General features: G+C 34.5%; 2 protein-coding genes and 1 long non-coding RNA gene across 3 annotated transcripts in view; 1 reads left to right on the forward strand and 2 right to left on the reverse strand.

Annotated features, from left to right (window-relative positions):
- Nucleotides 1-219: 219 nt before the first annotated feature.
- On the reverse strand, nt 220-4,007 carry LOC127846205 (ficolin-1-like). Its single transcript, XM_052377377.1, has 4 exons — nt 3,992-4,007; nt 2,952-3,082; nt 2,416-2,512; nt 220-488 (listed from the first exon to the last, which is right to left on the reverse strand). The coding sequence occupies exons 1-4, from the start codon at nt 4,005-4,007 to the stop codon at nt 220-222; spliced, it is 513 nt and encodes a 170-aa protein (XP_052233337.1).
- On the reverse strand, nt 4,006-4,713 carry LOC127845188 (uncharacterized). Its single transcript, XR_008033102.1, has 3 exons — nt 4,604-4,713; nt 4,320-4,414; nt 4,006-4,060 (listed from the first exon to the last, which is right to left on the reverse strand). It is a non-coding gene; the product is annotated as an uncharacterized LOC127845188 (long non-coding RNA).
- Nucleotides 4,714-6,641: 1,928 nt separating this feature from the next.
- Nucleotides 6,642-25,403, forward strand: part of LOC127846206 (deleted in malignant brain tumors 1 protein-like) — a 30,343-nt gene continuing 11,581 nt past the window's right edge. Inside the window, exons 1-11 of the mRNA XM_052377378.1 lie at nt 6,642-6,771; nt 19,820-19,876; nt 20,031-20,190; nt 20,845-20,891; nt 21,587-21,763; nt 21,874-22,045; nt 22,963-23,108; nt 23,462-23,621; nt 23,940-24,106; nt 24,428-24,574; nt 24,775-24,934. Coding sequence (XP_052233338.1) covers nt 6,756-6,771; nt 19,820-19,876; nt 20,031-20,190; nt 20,845-20,891; nt 21,587-21,763; nt 21,874-22,045; nt 22,963-23,108; nt 23,462-23,621; nt 23,940-24,106; nt 24,428-24,574; nt 24,775-24,934 — 1,409 coding nt within the window. The 5' untranslated portion in view covers nt 6,642-6,755. The remainder of the gene's footprint in view (nt 6,772-19,819; nt 19,877-20,030; nt 20,191-20,844; nt 20,892-21,586; nt 21,764-21,873; nt 22,046-22,962; nt 23,109-23,461; nt 23,622-23,939; nt 24,107-24,427; nt 24,575-24,774; nt 24,935-25,403) is intronic.

Raw genomic sequence — 25,403 nt, forward strand, 5'->3', positions numbered from 1 at the left:
CTTGTGAAATTTGTTTTACACGGCACCATTTTAAAAAGTGCGCTTCAGATTTAGCATTTCATGCGATCGAAAATAATACAATAGCACATTTCTAACAAAAACTCGTTTTGTATTTTATTTATGACTACAACAAGGAAAGCCACAAACAATAAATCAAATATTTAAATTTTAATTTCCTTTTCTTTCTTATAGTTAAAATCACGGATTCTTGTATCCGGATCATGCTTTCTGGAATGTGTCTTTAAACATAATCGTGCTCGAAGTAAGTCCAACGCCATTGTCATATTTCATAGACGTAAGATCAAAGCGTCCAGGTTTGTACAAGCCATTTAGGTTAATGTTGTAGAAGCACGCATTATACCACCAGCCACCTTTGTACGTTTCGGTACAATTGGTCGCATCGTTGTCAACATCATGATCATACGTACTAGAGGCATTTCCAACAGGTTTATGTGCCGAGTCTGTGAAGAATGTGTAACTCGAATCAACTGGAAAATAAAAAGCAAATTATAAATGTATCGTTTGATATAAAATATTTATACTTATGGATTGAGGCTTAGATTTATACAGCCTTTAGTATATTACTTTTGCATAACAAGAACAAATCTGGTACATTATTACAGGCAGCAAAATATTTCGTAACTGGTTCAAATTGCAATCGAACGAATGTAGGTATCAAAAACATGCAAACAAACAAACGCACAAAAGAGCAAATATAAAACAAGCAAAACAGCTAACAAACAGTTTATCAAACGCATGCGCACGAACAAGTCAATAATTACCGCCTTGTGACTTTACACGTTCTCCAAGATTGAGTGTATAGTTTGTTCCGTGTTGAAGACTGAAATTGCTGTATACATCAAAACCGGTACTTCCGTCACCATGTGTTATGTTCACGCGAAGTTGACAGGAACCGTTTGATGTTATTTCGTAGATGTATTTAAGTCCTGTGAAATCCCAAAACTTTTATTTGAAGTCTAATTGCATAAAAATCAATAAAATGTAAGTGCAAAGACTACACAATACCAAATGCTTCTTCCGCCTAGAGCCCTTAAACACAATAGAACAATATTTAACAGATTTAACAATGAGGGGAAAAACGAAATCATTTATCTAAATCGATAGTTGTCAACTTCCACTTGATGTTTCGTTATAAATCCATTATATCCCGTGGAAGATTTGGCTTTCAGATTGTTATTTTAAAGCATGTTATTAAGGCACATTTTACTAATGAAATAATAGGAATTTAAAAAATCCAATAAAGTAAAGAAATATACATGTAATTTGGTCGAATAACATTAAAAACGACAAAGGCTTACACCGCACAAACGTTGAGTTGATTTTAAATCGCGTCATGTAATAAAACACCTGATGTTAAATTAATGAGAACGAAGTTTTCATAAGAATCCTCTCATGGTCGATCAAGAACCATAGCGTATTTGATAAAGATTGGATTCTGACGATTGAGCGGTGTAAATATTTATACAGTGGTTTGTTAGTATGGATAATTACCGTTTCAAAGTTGTTCAGTCTCATCAAGACAGTCTAGTTAACTACTCATACATTTTCAGCGGTTCATCATCGATATAGGCACTTATTTGTACATGCAAGTAATATACCCTTCTTGAAGCGAAGCTTATTGTGGTATTACAGCACAAGTTATTGACATACCCGGATACAAACTTTTGTACCTCGGAGTAACAACCAAATGATAACACAACTGAACAAGACTCTTTTGCCTTCGTCATGTATAATGTTATAATGACAAATGCAGTAAATAAATCTAATATGCCACTGCCTTGACAAATGTTCTAGAAGAGTTGTTTCAAAAACACGTGAATCGTTTATAGAATATTTCTTAGTTTCGTTCTTTAATCGTTTTGAAATTCACATATGACCAGATGAATAAATATATTAAACAGTGGCACACGGGATTTTAATATATTTTCTATGATTTTTTCTAAAGGTGCATACGGGCAAGTCTTTACGTGCATGTAAACATCTGTGTGTGCCAGACTTGTACGTGCACATTTGGATAACTGTAATGGCCAATGGACGCTCAGTTAAGCATTCAATTAACGGATCAATCTAAGTTAGTGTATTTAAAAATTGTATTATTTTTAAGGAACATTTTATTAAAAAAGCGTCAATCCTATCACAAACTATTTTATTCTGAAATATATTTAATAAAAATATAATTAGAAGTTCCCACGACTTATTAAGACATTCATACAACTTGCTAAGTCGATGGCGCATAACATTTAGTCGATCTCATTACTAAATGGGTCTATGATAGGAGGAAGTTATAGCTATGCATGACATCTTTCAAAACCACGTTCATTATTGATATTATAATAAAATAATGTTAATATTCGTTCTTTTAATTAAACTGGTGTATGTATTTATACAATTTACCTAGCCAATATTCACCAGCCACATTGCCGAATCCGTTTTCATAGTCACTAAAGTTTCTGTAAAAATCAACACTTCCGTTGAAACGTCTTTGAAATATCTGAAAAAATGATGGTAAACACATATTCACACATCTATAAACTTGGAATTGGATTCACAAAATACGAAAATATATGTGCAGCGATAACAAATTATATATAAACGCTTCTTGTGAAATTTTTATATTTAAAAAAATATGTAGCGCAAATCATCCTCACTCCGTTTCCATGCTAAAGTTAACATGTGTATTTGTGTGATTGGGATTTGTGGGGATGTCGCATTTATAATTATACTGATATTACGGTCTACCCTCCTCACTCGATCTCCAGTTTACAGTACATCTGTATTTATGTGTAAGTGAAAGGGGTTGGGATACTTAATTTAGGATTAAAGTTGACAAAACCATCCATCTATCTGCAGCTGTCTCCATATAACGGTTCATCTGTATCTTGCTGTGTACAAGAGCGGTGGTAAAATGTTATTCATTAAACTGATCATACCGTCCAGCCTCCTCGATCAGTGTCCATGTCACAGTACACCTGTACCTGTGTGTGAGTGAGAGGAGTAGTGATGGTGTACACGCCACTTCTTAGCCTGGCGTCATGAACCAACAACTCGGAACAGTCTTTTGCTTCAACGATCAACACATTGTTTCGTATTATTATTTTTTTTCTCAAATAGTCTTATATCCTGTGGGAATGGATTGAAATCTTATCTTGCAATGACCGGTCTATACAATGTATTTAATTATGCAGACCTATTTTATACTTTAAGTTTGTTGACAAGTTTTGAACAAATGAAACAGCTGTACCCAAACAGACTGAACAATGTGTAACTTCAACCGCAAGACCTCTGCAGTTTCGTCCACCATCTGCCGGAGCTGGATTGTCGCACGACCGTGATCTTATCTGATTAAAATTGCCATTACATATCGCCCATTGGCACCACGTTCCCCATTAACCATCCAATTGAATCGCAAAACGACTTGTTAAGATGAAGCAACAATGTTTCAAAACAGAAGTAATGTCAGTGTTCAATACATGAACAATGTCAAACAAATAATTCTTAAATGAATATTAACTAAACAATACATAATATTATTTATGCATGTACTTGATATAATACAACACCTGAACTATGTGCATAAGTTATGTTATCGTTGTTATGGCAGTTCCTGTTACAAAGGTCCGCAGTACAACACTGAAAGCAGTCGTGAACGTCGTATGCTCGTATCGTTGACATCTGACCACGTTTTCCAAGTATGTCTATCCCATGGTGCGCACCACAGCTCTACAAATATGCGGGTTTTAAAAGTTAAGTATTTGTTATATTCTTTGAATCATTCTAACACATGGTAAGTAATTGACGGTATCGACGCGGCAGAACTAAATTGTTATATTGTAAACACATGCATTATATATCGTTGTTAAATGCATTCCTATATATCACAAATACTTAAGTGCCATCCGCTTACAAACTATTTAGTGAAAAATAGTCTGTTTGTTTTTTTCATAATGACAAATTTGAGGGTCGAACATACTTCTTGTTGAAAGCATTTCGATGCAAACACAGTTGTTCCAAACATGCTTTTGCCATTGACGCCGCATATCTAGATACAAATGAACAGATAATGATATACTGTCATATATGTATGGTTTAAACAATGCAATAAAAAATGATCATAGTAACATCTTTTTATGATAATTGTGTACATAGAGAGTTAGAGACTAACAAAAGTATATTTTAACAATTATAAACGGGTTCAAATTAATTTTTAGAAACAGCATTTTTATCTTCTAACGAAGTAAATCCATCAATAATATTTGATGTTTCTTGACAACAAATGTGTTGAGTGTATGAAGTGTTACCTCGCTTTGTCGACATATTTCAATTTGATGACACCGACCTTCGGGTACTGCGTCCAAACAATTGTAACATACGGGACCCCGAGAATCAGGATAACCTTCCAAAATGAAGCACATTACCCCGAACATGGTAGCACCAACAAAAGCATGAGTTTTATTCATCAATGATTTAACATGTTAATTTAATATGCAAAAACACAATTATAACAATCCAATACAATTTACGTCACGTCATATTAATTGTACATGAACGAAGATTAAGATTTAAAAAAAATTGTAAGACATACCTGGTTCGCCACAACCTTCCTGGTTACACAGATCTTTAATGCAACAATGTGCGCAGCGACTTGTCGACGATATTGGTGTTTTATTTCTGCACACCTATGTATACACGAAGGTATTGTAATGGTACCGTGATTACATAAATCGACGCTCTTATTTATAAAGACACTTCTCCATCTGTCTCCATGTCACAGTACACATGTATCCTGTTGTGATAGAGTGAAATGGTGATATTGTACACGCCACTTGTAAGCGTCAAGATACGAGCTATCAATTCGAACCGGTCTTTGGCTGAAAAGATCAACGCATAATTTTGTATTATTAAAATTTGCTTTAATCGTCTTGTCGCATTTTTTACAGGATTCGAACATGATGTTTTCATTTAACGGTCTATAAAATGTTTAAATGATGAAGACATATGTGAAAGATTAAAGTAAATGATAAATTTTGAACAAGTAAAGGCAAAATAGAATAAACAATGCCGAACTTAAACCGCAAGGCCAATGCAGTTTCGTCCACCATCTTCCAAAGTTTAATTGTCGCATGGTCGTATCCTTGTCTGATTACAATCGCAATTACATGTCGATCATTGATTCCAAGTGCATCATTGACCAACCACTGGAATGTTAAAACGACTTGTTTAGATAACGAAACAATATTTCAAAACATGGGGTAATGTCAGTGATCAATACATGAACATTGTCATGAAAATATTTTTTAAATAAATGAACGTTAGTCTGAGCATGCATTTTTATGCCTGTATTTAATGTTATTCAATACCTTAAATATGTGCGTGATGTATGTCGTTATTGCAGTTCATGTTAAACAGGTCCGCAGTACGACACTGAACGGCGTTTGAACGCATCACTGACATCTTGTCACGCTTTCCAAGTATGTCTATAACATTGTGCGTTCAACACTTTAAAGTTTAATTCGGGTTGTATAAGCTCTTCACAAAGAATATCTAAGTTCAGTTTTGTGTTAATAAGATCGCGACCATAACAGTCCGATCGATAAATTGTTGAAGTTCGTATTATCAACACCCTGTTTATTCTTTCAATAATTATTAAACATAATGTGTATTTACGTAATCGACGAGTTAGAACTCAATTGTGATATTGTGAACACATGCATTATATATTGTTGTTAAATGCATAACTAAATTACAAATATTGAAGAGCCACTTACTTACAGACTATTGAGTAAAAAATGATATATGTTCTTAAGGAAAAATAATATGAGGGTCGAATACACTTCTTGTTGAATGCATTTCGATGCATACACAGTTGTTCAAAACATGCCTTTGCCATTGACGCTAAAATTAAAGATACATATGAAAAAATAATAGTATTTTGTTATATGTGTTAGTTATAAACAATAAAATAAAAACAACAACATCTTTTAGATAGTTGAGTGCATAGAGACTAACAAGAATAATGTGAAAACTTAAGAACGAATACGGAATTAGTATTTATACCATATCTGAGATACACGTGTACGTTAGACCAACAGATTTATATGTTATATATATATATATATATATATATATATATATATATATATATATATATGGATTTTTAACACTTAAAAGGGGTGATCGACAAGCAACACCCCATGCAGTTTGACAATATGTATTGTATAAAGATACTGATACTTCGTAATAATATAAAAAGTTGGATAAAATTACAAGTTGGATATGGAAATGTCAACACGTATAATTGCTTAAAATGCCTTCAATTATTCAACTTATACACAACTATATACACGTGGCTGGGTTTTCGTTAACATACAGAGGAAATGAAATTGTCATAATTGTTATAATTATGTTTCGTGCGTTACTGTGCATTAAACAAATTCTAATCGAATGCAGACAAAGCTGTGTTTATAGTTTCTAAAAATTACATATACATTATTGTTCACTTAGAGATGCGTTTAAATTTATTTTAAAAAATGATATAATTCACTGCTACCATAATTTATGCACGCACGCGATTCGATATTAACATCTCTTTAAATGTTGCGACATTTCTTATTTCTCTTCCCGGTCGGCCGTTAACTAAATAAATAGCTCGCTTTATATTTAAATCACCGACGCTTTGTACACATTTATTGAAAAGCAGTGTGTGCAGGTAGTTAGTGGATTATTCTAGTAAAACAATGTATAAAGGCCTCGGTAAGTCATATAATGAATGCAACATTTATTATTATTATTACTTGTTTCTTCGTGCATTAAATGATTAGGTGATGACACTTGACAATACAATTACAATCATAGCGTAGACAACTTGAAAAGAGGATTAGTTCGTGTTGCTCATTGTTATACTTACAGCTAACGCTTTTTAATGGGTGACAAATGGTTTATATAGTTCCTAACTGTCAGATTGACTAGGGCCAGATTAAAATGTAATATTCAATAAATGTAACCATGGCTTGCACTTACAATTGGAAATAAGAACATTAAATTAATGTTCATTTTTATGATGTTATTCTTGTATTAACGCCAATACGCTCCTTGCTAAGAGCGCTGGCCTACAACAGCCGTTTGTTTCATTCGATAACGTGTTTTTTTAAGTAATTAAACGCGAAGAATTATAATTGTAAGAAAGACTTGTTTATTAGTTGATAAGTATTTTCTTTCAATTTTGGATAAAGGAAGTCTAAAGCAGTTTTTTGAAGTTTCGATTTTCAATTAAAACAATTTTCTTCGCGAATACTTTTCTGACAAAATTAATTTGTTCGGCAACTATATGTATGGTGCTATAAACATTCAGATTACATTGTATTTATATACGATAACTTTAAAACGGTAAAAATTTCTCCGTATACTGTTTCTGTGGCGTTAAGCGAGGTTTATTTATGAAATATATATTATCGCCCAGGTGACGGTCAGGGCTGGTCTCGCCGGCAGTGTATATGATTGTCGTGCATATAGGCTTGCATAAATATATCCCTCACTTATTAAACATATTTCGATATATTGCGAATGCCAAGATTTATTTTTCGGGTATGATCGTTTACAAATTTTTTTTGCTGAGTTCCACGAATTCTTATGATTTTTTCAGAAAATAACGATTGTGTTCCACTATTCCATATGATTTGGTACATGCATATATATTTTCATACGCATTAACTTACCAACATTAACACCATTTGTTAAATTTTTTAATAGTTTATCAGGTTACATTTTCAGAAAAAAAGTCCAAAAACGTCCAGACTCTGGATAAAATCTGGGAGCATGTAATTGCTGCTTTCTTCCTCTTTCATTCTTTAATACACATATGTTCTATCCTTCACTATTGATGTTGAAAATATGACAATATGTCTCGAAGCACATTTGATCTGAATGACAGCATATTGCATGCATGGAAAATTGTCTGCAGGCCGTAGGCAAACGCATCTGTTTTCACTTATAGTTAGACGTCCACTTTATTTATCAACATATGACAAATGAAAGTAAATGACATATATCTATGAATGTTTTAAATGATGTGTGCATGTTTTTGTTTTGTATTTTTGTGATACAAAAGTCTTTTAAATTATTTAAGTAAGTGAGATTTTACATTTTATTTGATTTTACATCACAATTGATAGTTACAGCACATGTTACTAAGTTAATATTGGTATCATCTGCTAGAACATTTTAAGGTTCCTTTTAAGAGAAAAGAGATATAAGAGAAAGAGTTTTTGTCAGCCTGTAGAACACTTCTAAACATTGTATAATCAGCAGAACAATAACAATATTTTAAAATGTCTATGATGACACATTTCACACTTATACAGCCAGTTGACATTTTTGAAAGGGCTCTCAATTATTCTGAGATATACAAGAATATTTACCTTAAGATAGACAACACATTTTCATAATCGGCTTTTGTAAGTTAATAACCTAGGATGGTTCTACCTCAGGCATAATGCTTGACTGTAAAGCTTAAACGGGTACCTAAAAAGGGATTGCATGCTGTTTTGTTAGATGTGGTATGCTAGTTCAGATTGAATGATTTGGACTGCGTGTCTAGATCTCTATCGTGTGAAGCTTAGACGCATACACAACTTCATGCTTTGGCGTTCGTTTAATTACAATAATGATATATTACTAAACTGTGTTTGTATTTTGTGAATACATATAATTTGGAAGAAAAATTCAGTTCCCTAGATGGTTGTTTACTAGATTGCGATTTGAGCTACACAAGACATTAACCATTGTGTGGGTTACTAAATAATACAATACTGAATGCCTTGGATTGTTTATAATGTCTGATTGGAATTGAAGATTAAAAAAACATCACTCGTCCTTGAGTTGTGAAGAGTGTAACAATGCACTTCTGTAACAACAAAATCTTGGCCCAAAGCCGGAACTCAGTTGGTGCATACTTTTAGATCCATGTCATATGAATCTAGTTTTCAAATAAATGTTTTGTTCCCAGCTTATTTGTATCGAACACTATATGATTATCAAAAGCCAATGAATTATCCCAAGTGTCTTGCACATTTGCCCTAAGACAGACACATCATTTGTCCTTCCTTAGGAAGATTTATATCTTCCTTATGAACAATTAAATCTTCCTGTGCTCAGTATTTAGAGTTCAGATCATCATCATCATGTTCATTAAATCATCATCATCATCATCAACCGCATTTATCTTTTAAACTTATTTGGCTGTCCGGTCAAAATAAAATAGCTAGCTTTTGCAGTTATCATTAAAAAATCGTCCAAACTTGAGTCTAAGGCGCGAAAGGACCTTGGAATATACACACATTTCCTGTTATGCCTCCTCCGTCAAGAGTTTGATCTCGCTATTATTTGTTCTTATATTTTTTTATATCTAATCTGATTCATTGATTACCTGCATTAGTTAAGGGCATTTTATAAAATATATTTTATATTATATAAACCAATAATTCAAAAACTCTATTTTTTGTTGCCACAGTCCCTGTTGAATAATTTTGGTTGTATTTAATCGGATTTATATACCTGCATTAGTTACGCGCATTTTATATAATATAGTTTTTATGATGATAATATCATAATAATTTTTAATAATTTATATAAATAATTCAAACACTCTATATTTTGTTGTCATAGTCTATGTTTATTAATGACGAAATGAAATGAAGGTGCATATCTGAATGACTCCAATTAAGATTTAAATGACAAGAACTTTAAAGCAATGTTTATATTAGCTCAGCGGCAAAGATGGTCACTCAACATTATGGAAAAGAGCTAACTTCGAGTAATTTGTGGCATGCGTACACACTAGCGTTTCTTTGGAAATTTCCTTTCAAGATCGAAATCAAATTTCAATATTTCAACACCAAGGCATTTACTAGATAAAACCCCGGGCCATCGATAATAAATGACATCCTCTTTTCAGATAATTTGTGTAAAGTAGCATAAATGTTTAAAATAAAGCAAGCTAAACATGTCACATAATTATAAAGTGTTGGGTATTTTTGAATGAAATTGAAAGGAGTGTTAATCTCCGTATATTGAAAGGCTCCGAAGATTTTTGTGTGATTGGCTGCGTGTAAAAGATTTCGTTTTTATAGTTGTTAATTAATGGCTTGAAACAGCTCAAAAAGAAGTCTCAATGAAGACAGTGTACAGTGCAGAATGGAATAAGTGATTAAGTTCATTTTTTACTTCGGAATTAGCTAAACATGCAGCAAAAGGTTTGGATATCCGAGGGTAAACATCAACAACAATTAACAACAACGCCATACTAATACAACGGAATGTCGGCTTTAGCGTACCATTTCCGAAGCGTACCACTTAGCAGACTGACGCGTACCTCGCCACAGTGTTATAATATGATCTGTTCTGTATAATCAGTGCATGTGATGATGATAAATGTCGTGTGCGTATTGAAACATTTATAATATGTAAAATGTTTTAAAACTATGTATACATGAATTCAAATATTTATCAGCTCATGTTTTAAATTACGAGGTCATTTATCAATTAATGAAAGATTATAAAAATTCACAGTTTCAACTATATAAATCTAGTTGTATATAGATCTAGAATCTATTCTCTAATTGGATACAAATACTAATGCTGCTGCTGTTTTAAAGTACATTCGATAATTGAACAAAAAACTGAATACAATAAAATGATTTAAATACTACTTAAATACAATAATAATTTTACTAAATACAAATTGCATAATTTAGCGCTGAACTTCTTTCATAGTTTCATTTCATGTAAAATACATCTACATTAGGAACATTTTTTGTTTCTCATGGAGAATTCTAAATTCGTAGAAAGATTAAATAACCCGCGTGAAATCAAAAGATTTGGATTGGCTGTTATTTCTGGAAAAGCCCTGATTGGCTAAAATATTAAAAGGAGCAATTAATTCCTTAGGAAGAATTCAAATTTCATAGGAAGATATAATAGCGCGCGTGAAATGCGTTAACGCGTATTTTGATTGGTTGTTAGTTTTAGCAAAACCCTGATTGGCTATAACATTTGTAGGAACAATTAAATCTTCCTACGGAAGATTTCCAAAAAGTCGCACTTTATTATCTCGATTAACATGGGTCTAAATAACGTTTAAAAGCTCTTTTCTGATAAGGTTAAATAGTCATAAATCAGCCAATAAAGAAAATCGAGATATTTATCTTTCAGAATATTCAATGCCATGCCGCATCCAAGCCAATTAGAAAATAAAAATCTTACACCAAAAAGTTTGTTACGTTTTTTATCTTATAAAAGACAGTGTTTAAATCTGGCTTTTAATACTATCTTTATAAAGAGTAGTATTGTTATTTAAAATGTTCTTTTGTAACAATCTACTTTAAAATGTTTATTGCTAGTTGCGTTTTCTGTTCCTTGTTACACGGCTTCGAGTTGAAGGCTGATTTCTTTACTGCATTTGTTTCAAAACCTTCCGCATAACACTAGCTCCACTTAAAACGATAAATGTCGCCCAATATGATAAGCGATTGCCATTTAGAATAAAGCGGTTTGCTGATGAACAGGAAGATGTGTGGTAAACGCAAATGCGACAAACATTTAAAAAAATTGCTCGCTGCATAGAATGATTTTTCCTTCCGCGAATGTTACTCACAATGTTTATGGATTCTACTCATCTACTAATCTGTCATGTAGACATGTAAAGCAGATGCAAAAGTATACACTCATCCCTCTTTTACAGTGATTTTTTTTTAAGTTTCGACTATCTTGTCAATATAGTTTCAGTTTCAGTTTATTTGCAGAATCCTCAAATACATTCCTTTTGCCACATACTAAACAAATATACATAAAGATGACAAAAACAAATCAAAATCTGAATAAAAAGCATTTCAAATAAATAGATAATTACATTAATACGTGAGTAAATAATTGATTTGCAACGTTAGTCTTAACAAGAAGCAACAAAGTAGCTAACTAGCAAGGTAATCATTTGTTTAACATAGCATTCTAAATAAATATGGAAATATTTCTTTATTGTCTAGTGTTAGTACTGGACATCATAGATGTGAACTTGTTGACAGTATAAAACGAATGGTTAACATTATACTTTATTATTAAATCTTTATAAAGCGTTTATATACATAAGAAATGATATTGTAATTCAACCATGAATCACACAGTTTGCATTTCCTGTTTTCTATAGCAATGTTATTGTTTCTACCAGTTTCAATTTCTAACGAATGAGCCCTTAGTCTAAATCCTATTCGAGCTTTTCTATGGCAATCATTATCAACACATTCCATTTATGTTTCAAATGTAAAATCCGTTTTAGATTTCAAATTTCAATATAATTTACTTTGCGAATTTATCATATCATACCATGACTTGAGGTATTGACCTCGAAGTCGTTGTTTGAGTTTTGGATGATGGTATTTTATGTTTACATTCTCATGCAATAAATAAATAAAGCCTAAATTGTCAATAAAATCTTTGCTAGCTTTTGCCCAGCATAGTTTTACATAAGTGATATTCTTATCGTACATAGATCGTATCAGTGAGTTTGGTGAATTAATAATGTTGCACCAGAATTTAAAAGTCCTCACTTTACATATAATAGATAATATAGAAATGAACCTTGAAATGTCTACATCTGAAACAGTAATTTTCTTTTCAACTAGACGTTTAAGAGCTGTCTAAATTGTATTGTTTCATTTGTGTAATAATTATATTCAGCTTAAATAAACATATGCACACATTTGAGAGATATACATACAATTTACAAGCACCAAACCTTACTGAATTGTTTTATTTACAAATATAAAATCATCAACGCAATTAATGGAAGACTACTAGAAAACGTGTAAGAAAACTCATATAGTATGTAAAAATGTACAGTGAATCCGGACTAAGTTATCAATATGTTGAAAACAGTAATTAAACGTCTCATGGGTATTAGAATCAAAGCGCTGTAGGCGCTGAAGGCCTGGGGCTAGATTTAGTGTGACGAAAAATGCATTTAGGATATTTTGTCCGAATTTCTCCCTTTGTCCGCATTTATACGGATTGACCCTAGCGGTTAAGTGCAGAAGCTCAGAGACTGTAAGAAAACACAGTATTTGTGTATATACTACAGTGTACAGAGACGGTGGACACGATACTGGTTGTGAGAAAGATAACCTTTTGTTCAACTCTACAGATCTGGTAGAGGTTCGTCTACATAGGCGGTGAAGATACACAACAACAACAACAACATGGCTTTCACTTTCAAAAGCCAAAAATAGCTTTCTATTAAATAATTAACAGATCAGGAAAACACTCATACTCCCTTTGTACTGTGTATAAAAAGAAAATCAACTTAAGCACAAGTCTCACTATTGCCGGTAAAGCCCCGGTCAATCCCTGTTTGCTAACGCCGGTCGACCGGCGAGGATCGGGATGATTCTTAGAATTTTTTTAACACAGTCACAATATTTTCCGGCCCAACCCCGGTTGAAGCCGGTAAACAGCCCGGCAGAGTCCTGGTCTACCCGGACTGGCTACGGTTTATCCCTGTGAAGCCCCGGCAGAGCCCCGGTTGTCGCCGGTAATGCCCAGATTGAGCACCGGTGAAAGCCGGCAGCGTCCCGACATAGCCCCGGTTGTCGCCGGTAGTGCCCCGGCTGTGCCGGCAGCGTCCCGGCAGAGCCCCGGTATACCGTAACACCGCCGGCACTCACCGGGGCTATACCGGAATCATACCCCGGCAGAGCTACGACAACGCTCCGGTTTCACCCCGATCGTCGACGGTAATGCCCCGGCGGATCCCCGGTTAATGCCGGTGGCGTCCCGGCACAACACCGGTTTACTTATGTACCGTAGCTATACCGGGACTCTAATTGCATTCACCGGGGCTCCACCGGGGCGTTGCCTTAGCTCTGCCGGGGTCTGTATGGGCCCCGGTGGAGCTACGGTGCCGTCCCGATTGTTCCTGGTGCCGTCCCGGTAATTCCCGGTGCCGCGCCGGTCGTTGCAGCTCTTTACCGGTGACTCCTGGTTCATCCCGGAGGTATTGAACATTTAAATACTTTCCCGGTGGAGCCCCGGTTTACCCTGGTTCATCCCGGTCGTCCCCGGTGGAGCCTCGGGGACGCACCGGGGCTCCGCCGGCATCATAGTGAGACTGGGCCTTTACCCTGATAAAGAACGGTGTACAGATTGTGTACGTTGTCTCACGTAGAACTTTTCGCGCTCGATTTGCGCGCTCGATCTGCGCAGTGAAATATCATGAATATTTGTCGTTTTTTTCTTTTTCTTTTTATTTGAATGTCTCGTTAACGTCAAATAAAATAACAATATCTTAAAATATACCAAATATAATGTCTTTAAAAAATGTATCAGACAAAAACTGTCTTACTGTTTCCGTAAACACTCGTATCTGTTTGGCCAAGACCGTCAAGTGAGGAACTTATTCTCCCATGAAAATGCAAACAATTTTACATCCATCGAGATGTTTGCTTTTGGTATTTGTCTTGTTGAGGGATCGCGCATTTGTTGCTCATGAACAGTTCGTCGATTACGCCGTTTATCTCCAGTTTGTCCTATGCAATATTTATTGCAACCACTATTTACTGAGACATAAATAACATTTTTAACATTGCATGACATTTCTGTTTTTATTTCAAATATTTTACCTTTAAATTAAAGTTGTCGCCTTCTATAATGTAACCACACAGCATCTTGGATCGTTACCTTTTTTCACAGTGGGCTGGACTGTGTTAAAATTAGATTTTGTGAGTAACTGCTTTCAATTGATTCTTTTTTACACTTTATTATTTTTGCATTTTGTAAAATTTGGTTCATACTTGAGTAAGCTTTCGAAATGTCAATATTATTTTTCTGTTCACCGAAAACTTCTTTATTTTTAGGATTATATGTAGATTTGAACGGTATAAAATATGTATTTTCCGCAGGTTTTTCTGTTAATAAAAGTTCACGCGGAACCAGAAGAGCCTGTTGGATACCTTGTTTAATGACAAATTTAGGGTATTCTCTTTGTAAAAGTGATGTAAAAATAGTTTCTTCAGGAACTTGCCTAGGTAAATGTTGAATAAAATATATGTTATTGTTTACCTTACTGTCTATATGCTGAGCAAAAGGTTTTAGCAGAATATCTAATAAATTACTTAGTCTATTAGTTTCACAACTTTGACCCGCAATACTTGGTCTGAAAGTTAAGTATTCTGGGTCTAAAAGTTGAATATATTCTGAGTTACATTTCTTAACTACGTCCTGGATGATTTTTCTTTTGTGTATTTTTGGGAGTCTATAGAATGAACTTGATTTCCATTCAAAATTTAAGATATAATTTATTTCATCATTAGTTAATGTAATATTGATGTGATTTAATGTTTGTATTTTGGTGAATGTTTGTTGACAACCAGACTGTGGTATTTCTTTTAAATAATCAATATCGTTTAAAAATTACCTCAAATGTTCTTACATAAAAATCCGTGTTCATAATGAAAATTACACTGCCTTTGTCGGACTCTTTAATTATTATATCGTTAAACAATATCGTTATCGTTATATAATAATCGTTATATAGTATTATATCAAACGAAACTATCAATGAAAAGGTTGTACGAGAAAGATCAGTCATGAACGATTTTAAGATGCAGAAAGAACAGAGGTATTTCAAGCACAGATAGATGGCAAGTTTGCATCCCTTAACATCTTTGAAAATGTCATCGACACCATAACTAACAACATCAATGATGTCCTACTGGCATCGGCCGTAGAAATGCTTGGGATTGAGAGAAGGAAGAAACAAGCCATGGGTGACGACCGAAATCATGAACCTATGTGACAAAGACGAGAGCTGAGGCGTGAGAAGTACACCAGCCAGGACTGGGGCAAATTACCAAAAAGCAGACAGGGCGGTAAGAAAGACGATTAAAGAGGCCAATGAGGAACGAATTGAGGAACAATGTATCAACATCTACAAAGAGATGACAGCAATCAGAAGTAAGAAGGCATACAACACCATCAAAACCTCCACAACTACCCGCTTCAACATTGAGACGGAGTTTGTGGAGGCAGTGCGTAGTCTTAAGGCAGGAAACTCTTTGGGATTTAACAACGTCTTTTCCGAGCTGATTAAACGCAGATAAGAGGCAGCGACTGCAGCAATGACGGAACTTTTCCAAAGGTTCTTGAAGGAGAAAAGTGGCCCAATGAGCAGATCTAGTCCCTGGTCATACCCCTACCGTTAAGGCAATTTCAAGTTGTGCAAGAATTACCACAACATCAGCATCATTAGTCATCTCAGCTAAGTCATGCTACGCATCATCCTTAATCGTTAGAAAAGTAAGGCAAATTAACTGCTGGCCGAAGAGCAGGCTTGATTCAGAGCTGGACGGAGCACAGTGAAACAGATTTTCAACTTCAGAATCATAATTGAGAAACACCTGCAACACCAACGTGAGCTCTTTCACAACTTCACGATGCTTCCGACCGCGTAAGTCATAATGGCCTATGCCATGTTTTGCGAGGAATCAACATTGACGAAGGGTTGGTGCAAGTATTTCAAGGCCACTACGGAAACGCAAGCAGCGCAGTGATTCTAAACGGACAGTGGAGAGACTTTTTCAGGACATCAATGAGAGTCCGTCAGGGATGTCTGCCCTCTCCAGTTGCCATGAAATGATAATGCAGGAGAGTCTCCATGACCACCACCCTCTATCTACATCAGTGGAAGAACAGTCTTTAACTTAAGCTTCGCTGATTGACCTCGCGGGTGGCATCAGCACTGAACTTCTAGATCTCAACAACAGATTCTATGAAAGAGCCGGAGCATACGGGATGGGAGTTCAGCACAAAAAATACGAATCATGATAAGCAGCACGACCAACACTAGTGCAGACATCACCATGACCGGGTGACCTGGACGCTTCACGCGGACACAGAACGCAGGACCCAGGCATTTGAACATCAATCTCTCCAAAGACTGCTCTGCATCTCTCACACCAAGAACACGACCAATTCAGTTACGCACCTAGCAATACGGCTGTAAGAATCTTCTAATTTTACGAATTTTAAAGTTTTCATCCTGTTAGTAAAGAACATTTCCGGATCACGCTAAATTTGAAACAATTGACCAGTTGTACAAATAACTAATAAATCAGTTCACGCAGGTAGTTTAAAGCTTTTCCTAGTTGAAAAATGGAAAAGTCATTTAAATATTTGTATCTTTACTTCATACCGTATGTGATTATATTCTTTCAAAAAAGCAGAGTTATAAACAATTTGGAAATATAATTCAAATCACAATCTTATAGCTTATTGAAATTAATTATATTAGTTTTGTATAATTGTTTAAATTACACATAAAGTTGATTGCTTTAGCTATACAGTAAGGTGACAACTAGCTCTAAATTGGTTGCGTCCTCGTTACAGTGGCATGGGAATTTAAATTTACTGGAATTTATACTAGAACGGATAAAATATGTTTTGTACATAACAAGAATACGGCCAATGGTAAAGACAGGGTTATATTAAACCTTAAAATAACTTGAATTGCGACATTCCGTTTGTCTTAACAAATATAAAATACTAGCAGATGTGATTGATATTAAGATGTCCCATCGTCATTATCCCACTTTTCTTGACGCAAATCTCTAAGAAAACTTATGTGTGAAATAATAAATATTCCGTAAATTCAAATATTCACCAATTCATTTTGGATGAAACCTGGCCTTCCTTGCCTCTATCTACATCAACAGTTTCGTAGAAAATTCTGTTAAATTGTAGCCTGTATATATCCAAACCATTGACGTATTGTTCTTGGTTCTAAGTAATAATACTATATTCTTCACCCTTCAGGCTCAAAATGGGTTTAATTATACGGGCTACAGAATTACATTAATTTCAATGACGTGAAGATGCAGATTTGACCCAACGGATGATTGCGTCTAAAAGCTCGTCTGGAACCGAACATCGCTTATACTAGGTTTACAGTATCGTGCGATTTTATTACGATTTATTTCGAATGAATGTCATATATTTTCGCGAATGTTTTTTAACTACAGTTTAAATGACAAAAAAATGCGATAAATTATATCCCAATACGATGTGAGGCGCTTCTTTGGGATAATGTTACACAATCTGTATAACAATTTGATTTCCAGTTCAGATACAATCAGAACTTGCAAATCGGATTGTTTTGATGTGGTCTGCGACTATGCCTGCATCTTGCACGACAATAACCACTGCGATCCCGATAGCATACGACCTTACAGGTGCAGATTCATTACTACTCGTTCATCACGAATTCATGCGCTCAATAACGATATGAATTGACAGCATAAACAATTACGACCTCGACTGGATCCAGATGGATATAAATACGGCCAAATTGTGCATGAACATCACTATGGCATCATCTTTAAACGGAGCACTCCTTAAAAATGTATGACAGATGCTGACGACGTATGAATCGCACTATAACAATATAGGTAAAATACATCTTATTAGAATGATGGACTAGCTACCACAACACAAAAGGCAGTACAGTACAGTACAGTACGCAACAGAGGGGGGGGGGGGGCAGTGTTCTTGAAAATAGATAGGGAAACGGAGGAAACAACAGCGCTAAGTCAGATGTCCAGCCTCCAGAACATTCATTTTCGGCTGGAAGATTTAGTCACGCTTTACTTCTTCGATGAAATCGGTGTTCTCAAACAACTTGCTATCTTATATAATTGTATGCACAACTTGCATCGTACAGTTACGTTTTTAAAAAACATGTGTTTACAACTCTCAACAAATCAAGGCAATAATTGGTGCTAAATGATTTATTACCTACACGGCTTTATTAATAAATGAGGTAATTTGTATTAGGAACATACAGTGATACGCATCAGACCGTGGGTGGTCTGATATCCTCGTTACTAATTGTATCAACTCGCGAATGATGTTTCAATACTTCATAAGAATACCAGTAATTTTCGGCAGGTTTTGAACATTAAAATAATGCGGAACGTTATATCTCGTGGTTTAGCTTGTTCGTCGTCTTGTTCTAGGTCGGCCATAATTACTAAGATGTCATATATTCTGAACAAGGACCGTTGAGATGCTAACTTTGTCTGAGCCATCCAAAACAAATCTGTTTTAAAAACACAATAGATGCCACTTATATTATGATTTGATAAGATCTCATAATGCCTAACGATTGGTCAACAATAACCGCAACGATTTGGTTAGTGATGATAACCATAAAAGTTGGACATTGGAATAAGCATGTCATGGATAAAACGTTACCTGTTGGAACTTTAGGAAAAGCAACCTTAAGCATAGCGACCGACATCAAAAGCGCCCTAAAAGGCGTAAGGACAATTATATGTTGGAACCGATTCTAGTCACCCTATTTCATACCACATTACACTAATTGCCCAAATCAAAAGTAAAATGACATTAATGTATAAATATCCATATTGGGAAAACACTCGTAGATATAATTGAAACCTAAGTGTCTATGATTTATTACAATGCTCGACATATATAAGTACTCTAAATGAAAAACAAATATAAATGTCTTTTGATATCTTATATTGAAGTGTATTTCATACTTAACTGAATATTCACACACTTTGATGTATTTACGGGTCTCTGTAAATCTAGTGTATAAGCATAAGTACCTGTACATCGTTTTCTGTTTACACCCGAACACGTTTTGGATGTTGCAAACGTTGGACTGTAATTAGTTTTGTTTGTAAGTTCGTCACTTAGTCATTTATATTTATCTGCAAACAAATATTTGTATCTTCAGTTATATTATCATATGTGTTCTTCACAACGGGTGTGGTCACAGCTTCATACCGAGGATGTAAGTACGCTACAATCAAAATTATTCAATTGTACTATCAAATGTTGATCTAGACATATAGACACAACAAATTATTTATTAATCCAACCCAGCGATTTAAAAAAAAATAAAGATGTAGTTTTAATATTTAAAGATGGTTGTCTTTCGAATGTAGATAACTTCACCGACAAAGATATCCGACTGATTGGTGGTTACAGCGCATTGGAAGGACGAGTTGAGATCAGAATACATGGCGTCTGGGGAACAATGTGTTCTTACGGTTTCGATGTGAATGACGCAAATGTACTGTGTAGAATGCTGCACAAGGACTTACGGTAAATTACTAACTACACTACAATGCAAGATGTGAGCACAAATAATAATTCCATTGTCTATACGTATACACTATAGATGTTGACATAAGAACACTTTGGAAGTGTGGATCAATTGCACACTTACATAATGCAATTAATATTAAAGAGTAGTGCATGTATAAAAGCCATTTATTTATTTGTTCCACTGCATTCCTATTGATAAACTGTCTTGTATAAGAAATTAAAAATATTGTTTTTGCAAATGTTGAAATGAACTTGGCATCCTGGCGTTTTTTAAGTCCTATTTATTTCGGAGTCACTTTGAGGGTTCGTAAATAAATAAGACATCTGCTCTGAAAGTAACGCATCGCGATCCGATAAAGATGAATAAGTCTATATTTTTTAATGAAGATCTGCTTTTAGTTATGCTTTAACAGAAACACGCAGCATATACAGATAAGCATATGCTTATAGTAACACATATATGTTTAAAGTAACACTTATAAACCCGTCAAGTAGCTTACTTTGCATGCAATTGTATTTTGTTTCTTTGATACAAAGTTCTTTAGACTATTACATCGACGGAAGATATGGGGTCGGACGTGGACCTATATTTTATCTGCATTGCTCGGGTTCAGAACAATCTATAAACAACTGTCCCCGTTTCCAATACAGTTCGTCGGGATGCACACACTCCAAAGATATTGGCCTAATGTGCGTCGGTATGTTTATCTTATTAGAAAAACTAATTGCATATATTTAAAGGGGCCTTTCCACGTTTTGGGAAATTGACAAAATAAAAAAAAGTTGTTTCAGATTCGCAAATTTTTGTTTTAGTTATCATATTTGTGAGGAAACAGTAATACTGAATATTGACCATGCTCTAAAATAGCGATTATATGCATCTTTTGACGATTTAAAAACCTGAAAATTATAAAGCATTGCAATGCGAAACGATTAAATAATTTTGAGAGTTCTACGAGGATTGCTAATATGAATTATAAAATACATCAATCATGGTATGAGCACGGATGGTTGAGTGGTCTAAATGGGAGTCTTTTTACTCCAGGACTCTTGGGGTCAGTGGTTCGAGCCCTGTTGAGGGTTACTTTTTTTTTCTTACTAAAATTTGTATTCTTGATTAACTGGAGATTTTTAGATCCAATGCTAAAATTTATCTATATAAAGTAGTTAATGACAAACTTCATTAAATTCCAAAATCTGTGAAAAGGCCCCTTTAAGATAGATAGTAGTTGTTTTGCAAATGGAATAAATATGATTATAAACTTCACACTTAAGATTCTAAGTTAACATTTATTGACATATTGTGTTCTTACACACGTGTTATCTATCGAATATGAAATAGTCGTCATCAAGGTGTATGACCACTCTTATTTGATAAACATTATTTAATCAGGTTGTCAAAATGCAACACTAGAAACGGCCCATGGTCGCCTTGAGCACGTTAACATAACCAACTTCGGTGATGTATACAGCGGCTCGTGTATTCACGGACTTCCTTCACAAGAGTTCATGTTTACATGCACCCCATTAGGCAGATGGATTGAACTAACTAATCAGTGTACAAATACAGGTAATGCATGAGTAGTTTTTCTCCAACATTTAACGTCCTTTTACGAGTAAGAAAACCAGTTATTTGGTATTCTAGTTTATCGTTTTTATATCGTTTTTGCTGTTCGATAGTCGTACGCAATATTCGCCTGACGGGTAATAGTGACTACTACATGGAAGGGTTTGTGGAGGTCTCGGTAGGTGACACGTGGCTTCCACTTTGTGGTTATACGAACATCAATCGGAACAATTATTACATAGACGCTTCAAAGGCAAACATTGTTTGCTCTATGATTGGAAAAAGGTGAGTTAAAAAATTACGTATAAATTTAACATTTAATAAATCGATCCGATTTATCATTTATTTTCGGTCGCTTAAGAAATAGTATTGTTCTATCATAGTTTGTTGTAGAATAAAAGACGGTCAGGATAACGCACATCAATTTTCCGAGTCGGGCCTGTTTTGTTTAGTTTATAAAGATATTTGTATTTTTGACGATGCTGCTTCAGCGAAGCAGCTCGTCTAAGTTATCATACCATAAAAAAATATTCACAATGGCAACGTATGTAAACGACCGAGCCAGTCCGATTGAGATAGCTTAATTTTCTCAATCAGCATACCTCGCTGATTATCATTGACAAAGGCAAAGGCAGCTTGGTTCCCGTCCCCTTTCAAATTTATCAGACGTTCGGGATAGAACCAGTCACGAAACTGCCAGGTGGCTGTGACGCTGGGAAAACCTCAAATGTAGTTATTTGTAGATTTGATCGAGAATGTAACCCGCATCCCAATTTCGCTGAATGGGTCAAGTTCCCCACGGGTACTACTTCCCCGTACCCCCAAATTCTTTTTCATACCCATTTTTTGTTCGTACCCAATTTTTTGTTCGAACAAATGTTTTTTCGTACCCAATTTTTGTGTGCACCCAAATTGTTTTCGCACCCAAACTTTTTTTCGAACCCCATTTTTTTCATACCAAAATTTGTTTTGGCAGAATTTTTTCGTACCCAAAATGTTGTACCCCAAATTTGTTTTTGTACTCAAATTTTCGTACCCACATATACGATTGTGGTGATGTAGATAAACTTAAATTGATGCTTTTATATATTCTCTTCAAAAGCATCGTCACACCAGTACTGTCAGTAATTTAATTTAGAAATGAGCCAATAACATATAAAAAAAACTTCTCCTTTATTGATTGTGTGTTTTGCACTTTAAAGGTATAAACAATCCAGTTACAAACGTAACTTATTAGAGGAACCAGGTGTCACCATAACCAGTTGCATCGGTAATGAAACCAGCATAAGCTTCTGTAAGCATTTAAAAAATCACGCCTGTCCGTATCAGGCATGGATAGCATGTCAAGGTAACATTAAAAATACAAACTCGCAAACTATTTACAACGTACAAAATACTTTTATGTAGACTAAACAAAGGATGAATAACGGCATGGATAATTGTAAACTATCGATAGCCCCCCCCCCCCCATAGGTGTACTTCCATCAATAACAGTATAGGTAGCGATGATCATTTAATGCATTAGCTAACGGTTAGAAGTCGTTAACTAGTTGAAAACTCGCTCTAAATATTGTGGACAATTATGCCTAGTTTAATATTAGTTAGCTGTAAATTGAAATGAATATATTGACAAAAATATGGCCAAATACACAAATATACATGATATAAAAATTGAATTCCATAATTGTTGAACCTTTTCAGATCATAGTAAATACAACATTAAAACAATCCAATTAGAAAACGGGTCAAGTCCATACGAAGGTCGCATTGCAATAAACGTGGATAATGCAACTGGTACAGTGTGTTTCGACGGATTTGACTATGAAGATGCCAAAGTCGTTTGCAAAATGTTAGGATTCAGGTGATGAAATGCGTGCATATTTGCTCTTGGAAAATTATGACGGTTAAATAAGTCGGCAGTGTGTTCAAAATCTTTCCTTAAATTAAAATGACACTTAAGTATAAAGATCGCGATTGCACACTGAAATTGCACATATAGAATGTTGCGCTTACAGTTTATCGGATAGGGTAAAATGACTGTACTTATTAAAACTCAAACAATTGAACAGTGTCTACTGTTAAACTCAGTTAAATGATATAATATTACGCCAAACACAGCTTAAAATTGATAAATATTTACAAAAATAGCCATCTTAAACTAATGTGATTTTTGCTTTAGTGCTTCATGGTATTACCTCGATGCCTACGCAGTAGCGGAAGAACGATATGCAATGATAAAGAACCTTGCATGTAATGGAAAAGAAAACCATCTCCATAACTGTTCGTATAGTGTGCCGAGTTCTTTAGATAAATGTCAGTCAAAATCAACGCGGATCCTCTGTACTGGTAGATACAACATCTTCTGAAAGAATCTTAAAATCATTGTATTATAAGATATATCTTAATATTAAAAGTATCTAATACCAAAACGATTTATTTTTATTTTGATACTTTATTAATAAAATGATTATTTGTTTGTTAACTACATATCGCGAGAAATGAATCCCTTCAAAACGTTTGAATACCGATATGTTAAAACAATGAGTCCTTCTAGAGATAACAGATATATATATATATATATATATATATATATATATATATATATATATATATATATATATATATATATATATGTATATATATATATACTTTTGTTTGTTTTAAAAGAATGCGGTCGCCTAAATGTTTCACATGGCAACGTACAGTCATACGACTTCAGGACAAAAACTGTGACAGTTCTATGTTATACTGACAATCCACGTACAGTTCAGTACATCTGCAATAGAACAGGGTCATGGACAAGCACTACATCATGTTTGTACAATTAAGTGTTATAATTATTTAATTTAAGTGAATATAGTCTTCAATAAAAATAATTTTAAATTCATTTTGGGAGGGCCGGTACAATATTTTAATTCACGAATTTAAACGGTGTATTGTCACGATCTAGTTAAGTTAGAATAAGTACTGCTAATTTGCCTGTTAACGTAGTAATCGTATACTTTTTATTACAGGTAGTCCAATTCAAATTCAGGACGTACGACTCGTTGGAATAAATAGTACCATACTGGGAGGAACGGTGGAGCTCAAGATAAACAACGTGTGGGGAACTATTTGTGAAACTGGTTTGGGACACGCTGAGAGACAAGTTTTATGTAGAATGATGAATTACAGGTATGGTCACACATCGCGTCGTAAAGATGTTTTAACAAATGGGTATGTAATATAATAAGTGTGTTCTAGGTTGACGTTTTTATACAGTAGTTTCTTGTTAAGTCGTGGGACCTATTTCATTCGTGGTTATAAAGATCGCGTGAAATTACGTGATAGAACGTTCCCACATTATTCAGAAAAGAGTTTTGACCAGGTCACCATAATTTTGCTGATCACAAACTCGAGAAAAACAAGGTAAATATTGTAATTCATCAGAGCTTTTATTAGATATTTCCTCTTTTACAAATTGTTCATGTAGTGTTCCTAAGTGACCCCAAATCGTTTATGTATGAGTATTTTCCATACTTCATCGTCTGTTGATATTTTTTCACAAGAAATTTACCTCCTCTGTTATGTCAGTTTTGAGGCTATTTATAGGTATGCAAACCTTGACATTGGACTAGCCAATCAGAATACACGGCTCAACAAG

This window comes from Dreissena polymorpha, chromosome 9 (assembly GCF_020536995.1).
Source record: "Dreissena polymorpha isolate Duluth1 chromosome 9, UMN_Dpol_1.0, whole genome shotgun sequence".
Classification (NCBI taxonomy): Eukaryota; Metazoa; Mollusca; class Bivalvia; order Myida; family Dreissenidae; genus Dreissena; species Dreissena polymorpha.

Bases quoted from the DNA above. Each gene is read 5' to 3' on its own strand.
- LOC127846205 (XM_052377377.1), bottom strand. The intron at 2,513-2,951 runs GTATGATCAGTT...TCATTTTTTCAG, and splicing joins CTGATCGAGGAGGCTGGACG to ATATTTCAAAGACGTTTCAA. The intron at 489-2,415 runs GTAAATTGTATA...TTTATTTTCCAG, and splicing joins GGCTGGTGAATATTGGCTAG to TTGATTCGAGTTACACATTC.